The 16702-nt window shown below is 42.0% G+C and overlaps 1 protein-coding gene across 7 annotated transcripts in view; it reads right to left on the reverse strand.

The window, feature by feature from the left end:
* Window positions 1-5601: 5601 nt before the first annotated feature.
* Window positions 5602-16702, reverse strand: part of Lsm14a (LSM14A mRNA processing body assembly factor) — a 44912-nt gene continuing 33811 nt past the window's right edge. For 3 of the 7 annotated variants that reach the window (XM_076932109.1, XM_076932111.1, XM_076932108.1), the window contains 4 exons: window positions 14483-14665; window positions 14207-14378; window positions 12362-12593; window positions 8903-8959 (listed from right to left, as the gene is read on the reverse strand). In XM_076932109.1, the coding sequence (XP_076788224.1) occupies window positions 8936-8959; window positions 12362-12593; window positions 14207-14378; window positions 14483-14665 (611 nt within the window). In that variant the 3' untranslated portion in view covers window positions 8903-8935. Of the gene's footprint in view, window positions 6920-8902; window positions 8960-12361; window positions 12594-14206; window positions 14379-14482; window positions 14666-16702 lie in introns of those variants that run through there. The other 4 variants (XM_034496398.2, XM_034496405.2, XM_076932106.1 and 1 more) reach the window with 4 other exon arrangements.

A 16702-nucleotide genomic window follows, 5' to 3' on the forward strand; every position in this document is an offset into this window, starting at 1 on the left:
TACTGCCAGATAGCCCCTCCCACACCCCAATTCCAGCACTGCTAAGAATGGTTCACTGTTTCTAAACTGTCTGCACAAACAATGTGGTTTGCTTGTGGTTACTGCTGGAAGTGTGGCGTTTGGGTGTAAGGCTGGCCGAGGGTGCTTCCATAGCCGGTCCTTCCCACCCCACCATGGAAGCCATGGGCACTGAGTCTTAAGCCTTGGCAGACAGCGTCCCTTCCACCGTTCCACTTCCTGATGGAGAATTGGGCACATCCTGAGGAACTCCACTTCCTAAGTCCCCTTCAACGGACACTCTGCTCCTGGGCCTCTGCCCTCTGCTTTGAATTCTTCCACAGGAACACACCATGGCCACAGGGATGATGATCTCGTGATGATCTCTTCCCAGCCAGAAGCCAAAGACAGCCCAAAGGCATCACAGAGCTCAGTGTGGTGGTGGTATACACCTGAACTCCGTACTTACAAGAGAAAGGCAAGCGGCTTAATTTCAATGCCAGCTTGAATCTGTCCCCAAAATAAAAATAAACACGTAATAAAAAATAAGGGAGGGGAGTGGAGGGAACTGGGTTTCACAAGAGGAGGGTGGTCATGGGTGGATATGACCCAAAGTGAAAAAGATCACGTCACACATCATCTTTTGAGATGGTCTTATTGTGTACCCCTGGGCTGTCCTGGAACTCATCATGTAGACCAGGCTGGCCTCAAACTCACAGAGATCTGCCTGCCTCTGTCTCCTGAGTGTTGGGATTAAAGGTGCATGTCACCATGCCTCTCCCAAAAGTTTTTGTTTGTACTTTGAAGCAGGAGACGACACAGGAATACCATACTATTTACTGAATGTGTTTCCAGGGCAAGACCTAGCTCACTGTTACCACCACAGGGAGAGATGACAGATGAAATGAATGACAGTATATGGAAGGTCAGACACAGAGTTAATCCTGAACCTGCACTCTCAGGGTGTTCTGGCTCTCTAGGGTTAGAAACCAGTGACTGAAGGAAGATAACTAACATGGAATACACACAGCTAGACTTCTCAAGTCCTCAAGTCTAAGTCAGGTTTCTCTTCCCATCTAGCCTTCTCTAGTTAAAGAATGGACTGCACTAGCAATATTTAATTACTAGAAGCTAGACATTACCCAGTGTGGCATTGTGTGTGTAATAGGTAGACTGGTCTGTTCACACATCTAGTCACTACAATGAGAATCAAGGGCCTGCAAGCCAGATGGTGATAATACAGGGGAGCCCCACACTTTGTAACCTCGGCACTCGAGAGAGGCAGATCGATCTGTGTAAGGTTTGAGGTCACTCTTGCTCGTCTACAGTGAGTTCTTGGCCAGCTAGGGCTACACAGCAAGAGGGAGACAGAGACACATACACACTGTCTGTGAGGGTGGCAAAATGGCTCAGTGGGTAAAGGTACTTGTTGCTCCCAAGCCTGATGACCCAAGTTTGACCCCTAGGACTGACATGGTGAAAGCAGGACAGTGAATCCATTCAGTTGTCCTCTGGCTCCATGTACAGGAAAACAAACAAACAAACAAACAAACAAACCACCCACTATGGCATATTCCTATTTATATGGATAGAAACAAGAAATCTGTGTTGGAAAGGATTAGGAATGAGCCTTAAAAAGGTAAGGTTCCTGGGAATGGGACAGATGGGCTGGAAACCTGCCAATACAGATTGTTGACTTCTGACATATGAAAGGACCAGTTCTGCTGATCCAAAGTTGCAGGATCTCCACAACATAGGGCAACAACAGGATAACTAGGAGACCTGGTAAGGATCCAGTATTGATGGTGTCACAGAAGCCAGAGATCTTGAATCAGACCACCGACTCATTGCAATGATCATTGGCAAATGAAGATGTGTGGACAGAGGGACACACTGTGACATACTACAGCTTCCATGATGTGTCCTATGCTTTGCGTGTGTTTTTTAGGGAGGCTGCAAGGGCACAAAGTGGATTTGAGGGGATAGGGAGATGAGCCAGGCTGGGGTGCAAGATGTGAAACTCACAGAGAGTAAAAAGTTTAAAAAAAAAAAAAAGTGAGCTTCACAGAGCTAACACACCTCTACGTGTTGATGTAGCATGCCATTTTCTCTTCTCCTCCTTTCTATAAGCTTGTCTTCTAGCTAGGTGTAGTGGAACATGCAGTACCAGCAACATGGGAAGCAGAGGCAGAGGAACTGCTGCAAGTTCAAAGTCAGCCTACAAGAGTTCCAGGCCAGCCAAGTTCACACAGTGACACCCTGTCTCAAAATACAAAAATCAGTACGGTTGGTGCATACCCACAATTGTAGGAGTTAGGAGGTAGAGGCAGGCTTTTTAAACTTCAAGGTCAGCTTTGGCTACACAGTACAGGTGCCTTCCAATATTTGGGATGCTAAGGCAGAAAGGCGGCATGTTTAAGGCTAGCCTGGACTTCATGAGGATTGTCTCCTAAACAAAATCCCCACAACTTATATAGCATGCACATCCTTTTTAACCTGTGATACCTTCAAGGAAAGGGAAATCTATTAATTCCATGTTATAAACCACCACCTGCAATGCTCCCTGTATTTAAGAGGGGACAAGGAAATATTATTAAATCCAGAGGAGTGGAGTGAGGGGAGCCATGGTCCAGCTAACCCATAGTTTGTACAATGCTTTTAGCATTTTTCCTGCTGGGATCTGCACTTTCAATGACAGGCCCTGGAGGCTGGCAGCAGAGGATTACCTGGATTAGGGGAGCACCAGGATTATAGAGGTGCCCTTCAGACACCTGGTAAACATGCTCTTCTTCTTCTTGGTTCTAGAACGGCTACAAAAGCCAGCAGCTGGAACTCATTATATCCTGCCTGGGCCCAGGCTCAACATAGCCTTGGCATTGTGCACTTCCAGACTGCCAGTCTTAGAAAAGTAACTTTCTGGGCTGAGTGGCTCTGGGCAGATTTATGCCCCTAAAGCACTAGTGACTGTGAGTCACTCTGAAAGCCTCCCTCCTGACTCAAAACATGCTCTTGCCTCCGACAGCCGTTCGGCTTCCCTGAAAGCCTAGGACTTAAAAGCGGTAACACAGCGTCAGCACATTTTAAGGCATTTCCTTAAAACCTCATCCTGCCCCAGAGTTAGATTTGGGTCTATTAGTGATAGGTTTATGACTTAATCTGAAAGTATCTTTTATCAGTAAGCCAAATTTATTAAATATGAACTGAGCTGAGATTTAGGAGACACTGGCTCAGGCTCACAGGTCTAGCCCTGAGCTGGTGAAACCTCAAAACCGAAAGGCCCTTTCCTAACTCTGGTCCTGGCAAACAGGACCACACCTCAAATCGGGCTGCTCCCACAGGAGCCTGTTTAGTGATCCAGTGAGTAGCACATCCACAGCTGGCCACATGGACACTCAGAACTGTAACTCCCTTTGTTGCCATCTATTCAGATATGTCCTCCAGGAAGTTGTCACCCTAAGGCTATGTGGCAAGATCCACTTACCACCCTGATTCAGGGGTATCAGTGTTAATTCCATGACTTTGATTCCTACCTCTTTGTGGTGCTGGGATCAAATCCACAGCTTTGTAGGTATTAGTCAAGTGTTCTGCCACTGAAGTACACACTGCCAGCTCTTTTCCAAGACAGGGTCTGTGTAGCCCTGGCTATCCTGGAACTCATTCTGTAGACCAGGCTGGCCTCTAACTCAGAGAGTCCACCTGCCTCTGCCTTCCAAACGCTGGGATTAAAGGTATTTGCCCCGACTCCTGGCTTTAAAGCTCACTGTAACCAGTAAACCAAGCAGTGCCACCTAGGCTACTGTAAGAGACACCTTGATTACCACATGCCATGACACACCCCAATGTCAGCAAACTTTTAAATATTAAGTATGGCCCAGGCACCCATAACACTAAAATGCAGACATGGCACCTGGAGGGACAACTAAAGAGCTTAAAATAATGCTTCTTAGAAAAAGAAGTTGTGCCAGACAGTGGTGGCGCACGCCTTTAATCCCAGCACTTGGGAGGCAGAGGCAGGCGGATTTCTGAGTTCGAGGCCAGCCTGGTCTACAGAGTGTGTTCCAGGATAGCCAGGACAACACAGAGAAACCCTGTCTCGAAAAACCAAAAAAAAAAAAAAAAAAAAAAAAAAAAAAAAAAAAGAAAAGAAAAGAAAAGAAAAAGAAGTTGCTTCTCCCTCACCATGTGCTGGAAATGCAGTGCCCCGCAGCAGCTTTTCTGATAAGATGACAAAATACGCTCACTTGCTATCTGCTAGAAACAAACTAAGTTTGCATCCAAAGCAGCGAACCCCAAAGGAAAGTAGAGCAAGGTTTGTTTTGCCAGGTGTGGTGGACAACATCTGTAATCCCAAGAAGGCAGAAGTACAATGGGCAGCAGAGACTCTAGTGAGAACCTGTTCTTTGTGCTTTGTTAAAGGTCAGTTTTGATGTGGATATATGGGATTTGGATTCAGAAGGGGCGTGTGTATGAGTGTGTGTGACACTTTTCTAGTGTGGCCTCTACCAAGGCTCTCAGAGGACCATCAGATGAGCCAATGTTGATGTAGGCTGATCAGTGTCCAGTGAGGCGTGTGATTCCTAGGCTGGACTAGAGAGCCTCTAAGGTGAACTACAGCACACTGGAGCCTGTCATAAAACTGATACTCAGCTGCGACAGGAAGTAGCTTGGTTGATGCAGACAGCTCACCTAGCATGCATGGGACCTTGGGTTCCATCCCTAGTGCTGCATTAACTGGGCGTAGTGGTGCAGGTCTTATGCTTCTGGGTGAGCTGCATCTGTAACCCACGTCTGGTATTTCCTACACCTATCTGCCCACAGTGGTGCACTCTGGATGGGGTGTTCCAGTGTAGTTTATGTGCGGCTAATCTTTTCTCCTCATGTCACAGATCTTAATTAGGGAGTGTCATATGCTCAGAGAGAAAGGGTCTTCTAGCTTTCTTTGATCATATACAAGAAGAAATAAATATTCCAAGTTGTTAGACAATGACTGAGCTGTGCCAGGGCAAACACTACCATCGCTGCATCTCACACTCAAGATGTTTTTCATTCTCTTCCCATGAAGAGAATGTCACTACCTATGAGAAAGAACTTTGAGAAGAGTTTTCATTGAACAGTTTTATTCTGTTTTAGGATAAAAGCCTTGCTATTGGAAGATGCACTGTGGGATCACCATGCTGCCAGTTATTATTGGGACAATGAATGCCCTAGTCAGTGACCCAGAGGACTGTGAAAAAATTGGAGGTCACTCTGCACGAGCTCGGAGAACTGGGTTGGGACATCTCAGCCTACAAGTATTACCACAGCACGTGCTCTGATGCTTAGCGTGCCTAGAAATGTGTTCAATCTTCTGATTTGTGGACCCTACAAAAGGGTTAGTTGTCCACATACAGGCGCACAGTAAACGACGCTTGTCAAGCTCTGGATCTCAACAATGAAACCAAATTACAAGACATTTTCTTGCTGATCTATACAAAAGATATAAAATTAAAAAATAATCAGCCATTCTTAAGTAGTCCAACTCTCCTAACAGTGCAGTTTTCCACGCCTTTATCACTACTAAATCTTTTAGTGAGAAAGTTAACAAAAACAATATAGTTAAAAATATTGAAATCTTTGGATCCCTTTATTCCATGGCCTTTATTAAAAACACAAAGTGGCCAGATCTTTTTTCACTATAGCTTAAATATCAAAAGATTTATTAGTAATTTACAGTTAGCAACAAACGTGTACAGAGAGTCATCGGTAGGCCACAGGCCCACATACTATGTTAGCGATGTTTTACAGGTGCCAGATGATTCTGAAACTCCATCTTTTTGACGTAAAACAGGAGTCAGTTTTACCACAACAGAATTCCAGGCATAGCAGGAGGAACAGGTCAAGTGATATATCAACGAGTTTTAATGTCTTAAAAAGGAGAAGGTTACTTATTTGAAAATACAGCGAGGTACATTCTCATTTATGATTATTTACATTCATACACTTAAAATATCTGTTATTTGAACAAATCCTGTGATTTGCTACAAAATGAAATCCATACACTATGCATGAATAATTTATGCTTTTTAGATAATGGAATAAAGTTATCAAATCTTCATTTGTGTTCCAAACATTACAAAGGAAATCAAAAACCTTAAGCCTGGAAAGCAAGGGGAAGAAAACCCACCCATATCCCTGCTCCTTAGCACACTGACTTCTGCAAGGACACGGATGTTTGCTGACTTTAAAACGTTTATTCTTTAAAAAATTAGTTGCTTTTTATACAGCTATACAAAGTTCTTAATGTTTCTTTGGCAATGGAATATAATGGAATTTTACAACTATATAAAAAAGTTACCTTTGCCTAAGAAACAGTATTTACCTGTGTGTACATAGTTGACTGACAAAATTCTCTACCATCCAGCACCCTAATTAAGTGTCGAAATAAGCTACCTCATATTATAGGATCTCCAAAAAAGAAAAGAAAAAGACTCACACACACACACATACGTACACGCACGCACGCACAAAACCTTCTGTGGCTCAAAACACAGTATCACGGCCTATCTGCAGGCAACTCGAAGTAATTGCCAAATACAATTAATTAGTGATAAGAAAAATCCTTTCAGTGATGAAAAAATACTTAGCAGTTCCATTTAGCGGGCTTTAGTTCAACTCTAAGCAAGGAAATCACAACCATCTCTACTCCACATATACTTATGCTTGTGTTTTAAGACGAACGAGCCTTCCTGCCCCAAAGCAACTGTAGTGTAGCTTTGAAATGAAGCAGAAAACAGACAAAACCCAGTGCTGGTGACAGATAGACAGCAACTTCACTTCTTCATTCTTCACAAAGACTGAAACCACCTTCCAGGACCATGAAGAGCTAGGAGTCACCTATTTTCAAAGACTTCTTTGTAGACTACGCGGCAACTTTGTTGTCTTTCTAAAAAAGAAAAAGAAGTATTAGTTCAGTTCCACGCCAAGGCTCTTTCTTAGTTTTCTCAAGTTTATTTAGGCTACCTTAATACACCCTTCCTATTATTTTCATGGAAAAAAGATCTGTTCCACTGGTTGTTGGTAAGCACTGCTCTAAGGTCCACGTCCAACTCTCTGCTTATTCACTGCATGTCCCAGTCATTGGAGGCTGCAGCAGTGGCTGGCCTGACATGCAAGCACGACACTCTGCAATATGGGGGGACCCCACTACATGTGGTTGCCCTAACAATTTAAACACAACAGTTACATGAACTTTCCCATGATCACTCATAAAACTCTTTTGAAACAAGTTTCATAAAATCTCTAAATTTTTGACATCTTTTACCAAGCAATACAATAATCCAGAAGGTAAAGTAGTATTTCTAAAATTGCATGCTAGGAGGAAGCAGTAATGGATTTGAAATATATTTTCAAAAAATAACTTTAAAATATATTTAATTTTTTTTTTTTTGCTTTTCTTATCTGTGTGTATGTCTGTGTTTTCATACAGAGGCCAGAAGAAGGTACTGGATCCCCTGAGCTGATCCAGGTGGGTATAAAAGTTCTGGAGTTGCAAGTGGGTATAAGAGTTCTGAGCAACCCAATATGGGTCCTGGAACCTACACTTGGGTCTTCTGAAAGAGCAGCAAGCACTCTGAATTGTTAAGCTATCTCTCTAGCTCCCCAAAATACTTCCTCCTAAAGAATTAAGATGTACGTTACACAGTAGCAGAGCCTTAGCCTAGCATGAAGAAGTCCTTGGCTTTATCTCCACCATCATATAAACAAGTTGTGGTGGCGCATGGCTCTAGTCACAGCACTATGGACATGAAGTCAAGAGAAAAATTCAGTCACTCTTAGTTACACAGCAGGCTCTAGGCCATTTTACGCCATATAAGATCAGATCTAAAAAAAAAAAGTCTTTGTAAGCTAATAAAAAAATAAAAACAAAACAAAACTTTTAAATTTGAAATAAGTTTAAAAAACAAATTTAACTGGGAAAATTAAACACTATAACCAGTAAGAAATGCAAACTCGCTCTGAAGGAGGTTCCAGTGAGATCAACCCTAAACTCAAGGATTACTTGTAGCCAGGGGCTTCTGTTTCCTCTCAGACAAGCAGTTACTACATAGTCCATTCCCTTTATCTTTTGTGTCTACATTTGTAGGAAACATGTAGAAATCTCTTTGTACTTATACTTTGTAGGGTCTAAGCAAGAGAGTATAGTAACTCTCTGCATGCTAGTCACATTGCATGAAGCCCAGCACACAGCACCTGTGTAGCATAGGTGAAGCTCCATGCTCAATCCCCAGCACCCACAAACAGGTAAGAGGATTATGATGGGTTCTATGTAAATACTTTTTTTTGTTTTTTTTTTTGGTTTTTGAGACAGGGTTTCTCTGTGTAGCCCTGACTGTCCTGGAACTCTGTAGACCAGGTTGGCCTTGAACTCAGAAATCCGCCCATCTCTGCCTCCCAAGTGCTGGGATTAAAGGCGAACGCCACCACTGCCCAGCTACAATGTTGTTTTTAAGGGACTTGAGCATGCATAGATTTTGGGATTCATGGGGATCTTGGAGCCACTCCCCTTATGGCGGCCATACCTATTTTTTCCCCCAAAGACAGGGTTTTTCTGTGTAACAGCCCTGGCTGACCTAGAATTCAGAGATTCTCCTGCCTCTGCTTCCCAAGTGTTGGGTCTAAAGGTGTGTACAACCATACCTAATTTTTACAGATGTATATCCCAGTTATGGTAGGTCAGCTACTTCCTGGTTAAAAGACTTCCTCTGAGGGCACAATACCAAATTACTATGTGTAGTATTACTTTAAACTGAAGCACACATGTCAAAGTACAAGCTGGTACACAAACAAGTAAACTAAGGATGACCCTCTGTCCCCACCAAACCAACCTTCATACCTCCCAAATTCTTTCTTTCTTTTCTTTTTTTACCTTTCAGAAAGCAGTATGACCAATCCAGACCTTTTAGGGTCCAAAAGCCGTGGTTTTCTGAAAGGTTAAAAAAAAGATAGGAGAAAGAGAGGGAGAGAAAGGGGTAAGGGAGGGAGGAGAAAATAAAAGGGGAAGGAAAGAGACTGAGTCATTTCAGATTCTTCCCCCACCTGCCCAAATTAAAAAAAAAAAAAAAAAAATATATATATCATTTGTCTCTCTGTGTGTGCACGCCTGTGAAAGCCAACTGCCTGGCGCTGGAGTTACAGGCAGTTATGACAACCAAACATGAGTCCTTAGCATTAAAAGTGTAGCAAGCACTTTTAATCACTGAGTCACCTCCAGTCCCCATTCCAAATTCTTCATTGTCTTAGAACCCTTTCTGACAGAATATAAGACTCAAATGTAGTCTCACCCACCACAGTCACTGAAACTACTTAACAGTAGCATATGAGAGAAGCTGACTACATTCTTATCCCAATCCAGACACCCCCTTTCTCACTAACACTCACAGAAGTCAGTGCTCAAACACTAAACCAGCTGATCTTTAGTAAGGCTGCCCAGAGCAGCAACTTTCACTCTGGGGGAGCAGCAGGACGTGATGCTTTAGAAATGAGTTCAGTGCTCAAGGGCAAAGCTTCTTGTTACAAAATGAGAATCACTGTAAATGTTTAAGGAGCTTAGTTGTGATGGCTAATCCTGACTGCCTATTTGACAGGATGGAGGCTGGGGTGGGATACCCACTTCAGCTGTACAGGCCCAGGGTCCTGGACTAAAAGGAGGAAAACGTGAGCAGCAGTGCCGGCTTTACTTCCCAGCTGCTGGTAGTGTGTGAGCAGCCTCCTCAAGCACCACTGCCATGTCTTCCCTCTCTGGGTGGGCTGTTCCCTGGAACCCTTCCTGCCAGGAATTTCATCCGTGGGCCGTCATATAGTTGGCAGGGACTTTCCAAATGAATGGATGTAGTGAGGTGGTCACATACTTCCACCGTATGTATGGTTTACCCAGAAAAGGGGCAAGGTCAGCCTAAGGACACAAAGTAGGTGGTACCCAAGAAATATATGGCAGAAGCAATGTTAAGACATAAAACAAGTTATAAAGCACAAGTAGACAAGCTCACAAAAGATGGAATGAAAGTATCTGAGCAAGAAAGCACATGTGGGTGACTGCGAGCATACTGGCATACACACAGCAGCTCTCTCTTACACTCTCTCTTGAGAAAACCGAGGACTGGGGTGTAGCTCAGTTGGAAGAGTGCTTGTCTAGCATTTGTGAGGCTCCAAGCTCTTTTCCTACCACACAAAATCTGGGTATGGTGGCCCACGGCTATAATTCTAGCACTTGAGAGGCAGAGGCAAAAGGATCCAGAAGTTCATGATCACCTTCAACTACACAGGAATTTGAGGCCAGCTCTGGCTACTGAGATTCTGACTCTGTGTAAGATAACCTCTACCAATCCCCTAAACATTCTAGGCAGCATTACGTTGAAGGAAAAAAAAAAAAAAAAAAAGGAAGAAGAAAGAAGTTGTAAGCAAAAAAAGAAATGAAAAAACAAAAACAAAAAAAACCCCACCAAAACCCCAAGATAGGAATATTCTGGGCACTAAAAAGGCACAAGGCTGCAGAGAGGGTGGACCCAATGGCGACAGGACTAGACACAACACTAGATTTCTGACTAGGAGAGAAAAACAGATAATAAAATGACATATAGGCTGTTTCAGACAAAAACCAAGAGTATTAAAGAAATTAAGGCTAGGCACAGTATCATACTGCTTTAGTTCCAGAGACAGGTCTGGTTTGAGGCCAGCCTGGTCTACATAATGAGTTTCAGGACATCCAGGGCTACACAGTAAGACCCTGTCTCGAAAGAAAGAAAGAAAGAAAGAAAGAAAGAAAGAAAGAGAGAGAGAGAGAGAGAGAGAGAGAGAGAGAGAGAGAGAGAGAGAGAGAGAAAGGAAGGAAGGAAGACAGGAAGACAGGAAGAAAGAAACGGGAAGGGAGGGAGGGAGGAAGACAGACGGACAGACAGACCTAAAGTCAGTGGCTAATCATCAGTGTCAAGCATTCCACAGAGGTTAACGCTTGAGGAGGAGCTACTGAGCTGTGATAGGGTCACTGGTAACTCTAAGACATCAGATAAGAAAAAGCAGTCCATGATGTGAGAAGCTCTGAGCTGAAGGGGTCTTGTAATTGCATGGCTGGGCACAATATCCCAGACATTAAAATCAACACAGCCGGTCCCAAAGCCGCAAATACCAATGTCCTTCTACACAGACCTTCAACAATGGTTGGTTATAAAAACCGGACAACAAAACTTCCATCAGCAAATTTTTGTAACGGTCTTTTGTTATTATCAGTAGATCTCTGTATAACAGGATTTTGCCATTTTCTATTTTCTTGACAATAAACTAGGATCCTTTAATAGGATAGCTCCAATGCCTGCCTTAACTGACTGGATAAACTATACACAAAAACACACTACATAGAGCCACAGAGTTCTCCACAGCTGTCGGTGAATGCTAATATACCAAATAGTTCTCCAGAGCATGCCTTACTAAGAAAACAGGAGCCAAGGAGTTCTCTGCAAACCTATATTAAGAGCAGTGAGTCAATAGCCAACCTGCTAGGCTCAACACTCAGTATTATCCCTCTCTGGTTCGGTGACCTTGGACAAGCTATTTAATATCTCTGTATCTGTTTCCTTTGTAAAAGTTAGATAATAATAGAACCCATCTCACAGAGTTGACACGAGGCTTAAAGGAGTTAGTGTGAAAAACATTCAGCAACAGGCTTGTTACTAACTACTATGCGAACACCAGTGCTTTCAGATGTACAGGTTTGTTTTTCTTCCTTTGGTGTTAAAGTGTAAAAATTCAGTAATACGAAATAAAGGCGATACTACAGTCATTTTTTTATTATACAGCTTTAGTGATCCTTAGTGTGCTTCCTATAAATTTTTTTTTTCTCTTTTAAAGAAAGACAGAAAAAAGGTAACACTAACTTAACTGCTAGCAGGTCATTCTTTTTTCTTGTGGAGAGGGGAGCACTTAAGAGACTTTACTGGTTCATGATATCTAAACTCATGGCTCTGATAAAAAGACAAAGCCCGACACCTTCAGGCAGCACTCCAGCTACTTCTTAGTCCAATATGATGACAAGTACTTAATATAGTATTCTTTTTCTTTGAGACAAGTCTTACTATGTAGCTCTGGCTATCTTGGAATTCACAGATCTTCCAGTGCTGGGATTAAACGCATGCATGCATCACCCACACTCAACTCTTTTCTATTCATTAGCCAAGAAATCACTGTTCTTTAAATTAAAATAAATAATCTAATCATGTATATTCTCCAAAAAGTTAAACTGAAAGTCATTCTAATGTTTTAAAAATAATCCTGCCAAAATAGATACAATTAAAATGTTCTGAATGTCATCCCCACAACATGCAGCTATACTTACCCTATATTCAAAATCTGCAAACTCCCTACCCCCACGAGCGCCTCTGAATCCAGCACGGAACCCTCGAGGGGCAGTGAAGGTTCCTCCTCGACCATTACCACGCCCTCTGCCACCACGGAAGCCAAGGCCTCCTCTGCCTCGGTAGCCCCCACGGCCACGGTTTGGACGAAGTGGGATTCCAAAAGTTTCAGCATTTAACCTCCTTTCTTCAGCCCAAGTTGGTCTCCTTTCTCTGTTATGTAAGAGCAGAGGAACGTTAGCATGCCAACTCAAAAAGTGCATCTTCCAGCAAATCTATGCAGCCCCAATTCCTGATAAATTTAATTGGTTTCTCAAGCTTAACTGAAGAAAAAAGAGCAGTCCATCTACTTTCCCAGCTCTCATGGCATGCAAACTCTGGACATTCCTGCAGTATGTTTTCACATGACACAGAGGCTAGTTTCTTAGAAATACAATTGATAAGTTGTATTGTACAATTGATAAAAAGATGCTAAAAGCTTTCATGAAGCTTTAATTGTGAAGATAATTAAGACTCAAAGGACTTGTGATTGATTTCATTCAACCCATAGAAAAGAGGGCAGAGCTGGTAGGGAAAGCCTTGGCTTAGAGAAGCTAGGAGATGGAAGTCCTACCTAGTGTCCTAGCTCAATCTCTGGACCTGATGAAATTAACCCAGCAAGTGCCTACACTGTCCCAGCAATCATGAAGCCTAGCAGTCAGGCCTCCCTATCCATGCTTACACTGAAGCCAGAAGTTGCCCCCAGGTGGCACTGAGTTACAGTCAAGACAAAGGTTATGTGATGTGGGCAGCAGACTTCTGCAGCTCTTAGCTTAATGTGCTAGGTCGTTTCTTTTTGACAATTAGAAATTTTCTGGATTTTCTTTTACTATGTCAGCGTTTTACTCTATGAGTCAATTCTGAAGAAGTATTTTCCATTTGTGTCTGGATTCATTGGAATTACAATGAAGACAGGTAACAGAAAGGTTTATGTTACACAAACGCTTGTTTAACTAATATCTAGGTGTGACTACATCTTTAAACAATAGTGTAAGTTTTTTTTTTCTTCAGGACAGGATCTCCCATAAGCCTAGGTTGGCCCTAGGTATAGCCAAAGGTGACCCTAAACACCTGATCCTCCTGACTCCACCTCCTACCCAAGTGCTGGGATTACAGGTAAAGTGTATGATTCTTTTTCTTTTTTGTGTTACTAAGGATAAAACCCAGGGCCTTGCATATGCTAGGCAAGTATTCCTCCATTGAACTACATCTCTAGGTTTTACTTTTTTAAAAAAGATCATAATTTACAACTTTTGGGCTGGTAAGACGATTCTGTGGATGAAGGCTCAAGCTTAATATCCGGGTTTCGTCCCTGGAAAACCACATGGTAGGAGGAGAGAATGAACTTTAAGTTGTCCTCTCACCTCCACACCTACTCCATACAGTGCTCGTGCTCGCACACGCTCGCGCACGCTCGCGCGCGCGCGCACACACACGCGCACACACACACACACACACACACACACACACACACACAAAGAATCAAAAACTGTTTTAGGAAATGAACTCTCTCTCTCCCTCTGCCCACCCCCTCCCCAACCTGTGAGAGCTGGAGAGATGGCTCAATAGTTAAGAGTACTGGCTGCTCTTTCAGAGGACCTAGGTTAAATCCTAAGCTCCTATATGGTAGCTCACAACCATCTCTGCCTCCAATTCCAAGGGGTCTGATGCCTTTTTCTGGCTTTGTGGGTACTACATACACATGGTATATATGGACATGCATGCAGACAAAACACCAAAACAATATACATAAAATAAAACTAAATAAATCTTATAAAACCCAGTACCTATTATCGTCACAAGAGATGTTGTCGAAGAAAGACTTGGTCTTGTCATAGTAGCAGTTGGGCCCGAGCGGGTCTTCCTCATCAGCATTCCCCTCGCTGTTTTGAGTGTCCACTCCAGAGTCTCCTTTGTCTTCACCATTTACAGGTTTCTCTTGTTTCTCAACTTTATCTTCTAAGGAAAAACATGCAAGTTAAGACTCTACACATCTAAGCTATAAACCATCTTTAACTCAAAGATCAAGTTAATCAATTTTGAGTAGAAAAATAAAAATTTACCTTTTAATTTAAGTTTATTATGAAACTCTCTGTCAATTTCCTCCTTGTTAAATTGTGCATTTGCACTTTCAAAGTCAAAGTCTTTCTCAAATTTCATTGGACCATCTCGACGAATACCAAATCTTCCCCTGCCACCTCGATGACCCCCACGTCCTCTTCTTGGAGCAGAAGGAACTCCAGGAACTGTGTTAATAAAAAATAGTTATAATAAACATTCAGTATGTATTACCAAGTTTAGAACAGTACTGTGGTCTTTGTATGAAACTATCTATAATATAAATGTTTAAAAGTCTCTATATGTACAGTATATATGTATTTTTATACAAATAAGAAATGGGGGTGGATTGGACAGAGGGTTTTATTAAGAACACTGGCTGTTCTTGCAGAGAACCTGGGTTTAATTCTCAGCATTCACATGGTGGCTCACACTCAAAACTCTAGTTCTACAGAGTGATTGATGCCTTCTTCCGACTCTGCTGAAACCAGGCACTCATGCTCTAAGCATTCAATCATGCAGGCAAAACATGTATTCACATAAAAAAAAAAAAAAAAAAAAAAAAAACCTTAAAAGGAGTTACAGTCAAGCCTGATGACCAAGTACAATATATATAGGTCTAGGACCTATATGGTGGAAAGAGAACTGACTCCCACAGTTGTCCTTTGACCTCTATAGCTATACTGTGTACACTGGCACATATACACAAATTAAAGCACTCCTACAAGTCATCTTCTGACCTCTACAGGAGCAATGTAGAACACACATGTGTACACACACACACACACACACACACAGAGAAAACAAAAAGAATTAAGTTGCTAAAAGTTAGTATATACATAAAAAAGCATAGAAGATTTTATGTAACTTCAATATAATTTTTATAGTTATATTTACGAAGAGCACAACAAATAGATGTATAACTGACAGATTTGGGGGCTTTTTCTATTGTATTAACCCAAGCTCTGTTTTTCTTTCTGCCCTGTTCCCTCTCACCCAAGTGCCAGTCCTCTGTGGAATAGGAAACAAGATGTACAATAATAATTTAAGTGAACACTAATTAGCACAGACAACAAGGTAGGAAATGCTTTTCTCACAATTCAGATAAGACAACAGAGACGCACCAGTCCTTACTGGCTCCAAGCACTTCCTGCTTTCACTGTTTCCCTCTACCTGGCTCCATGTATTCAAGTTTTTCTGAATCTATGCGTTATATCTAGCACATGTGTGACTAAGAATAAAACAACCCAGAATCTGGAGTAGTTCTTGGTGTGAGTTTAACTCAAAAACATGCAGAACACAAAGCAGGATTAATTTCACGAAGTCCAAATTGAATAGTTATATGAACTGTGTAACACACTGACAAAAATCAGAAGTGACTACAAGGTAAGAGGTTTGTGTTCACTGTTTGCTGAGGATGGCAAAGTTTGAGCATAAACTCGCACAGCAGTTTGTCCAGACATGCCTAAATAAGCAGGTCCTTAACACATTCAATTTTATTATTAAAAGTAGCTCAGTTACACGTCAGGAAACGGGGCCTGATCCACCTTAAAATTCCATAAAAAAAATACCTATGTGTGTAAAATCCAAGAAAATTCACTGTTCTGTTAGTGACCCTTAGTGGTGGAAGGGGGTAGTGAAGCTTTTAGTTTATCTTTTGTCTTAGTGATACTAGAGACCTAAGGCCTCCTTGATATTAGGCAAGCATTCTACCATTAAGTTTTATCTCTGACACAGGTGGTAAGCTTTGGAGGATACTGTTAAGATATGTTTGCTTATTATTTCACATATTATTAAACAATTTATTGTTTTTATTTATGTGTATGATGTGTATGTGCCTGCAGAGTCAGAAGAGGGTGCTAGATTCCCTTGATGTAGCTGGAGTTATGAAACGCACCAGGTGTGGTGCCAGGAACCAAACCCTGCTCCTCTGTAAGAGAAGCAAGAGCTTCTGACTGCGGAGGCATTTGTACAGCCCTTTAGATACCCTCTGCATGATAAAAATACAGCAATTACTGTGAGAAGAGGTTCACCTGTTTAAAATCTATCAAGTACTCCACAATACATACATACCTAAACCGTGGTGAAGGAAGAAGGCTCTTTTCAGCCCAGGCCACAAAGCACTCACAAACAAGTACAGAAAAAAGTAGACATTAAAAAAGCTCACCCCCCCCACACCTTTTTTTTTTTTAAATAAATAAACCTTTTAAAAAACTTTGTTTTAT

This window comes from Arvicanthis niloticus, chromosome 1 (genome assembly GCF_011762505.2).
Source record: "Arvicanthis niloticus isolate mArvNil1 chromosome 1, mArvNil1.pat.X, whole genome shotgun sequence".
Taxonomy (NCBI): domain Eukaryota; kingdom Metazoa; phylum Chordata; class Mammalia; order Rodentia; family Muridae; genus Arvicanthis; species Arvicanthis niloticus.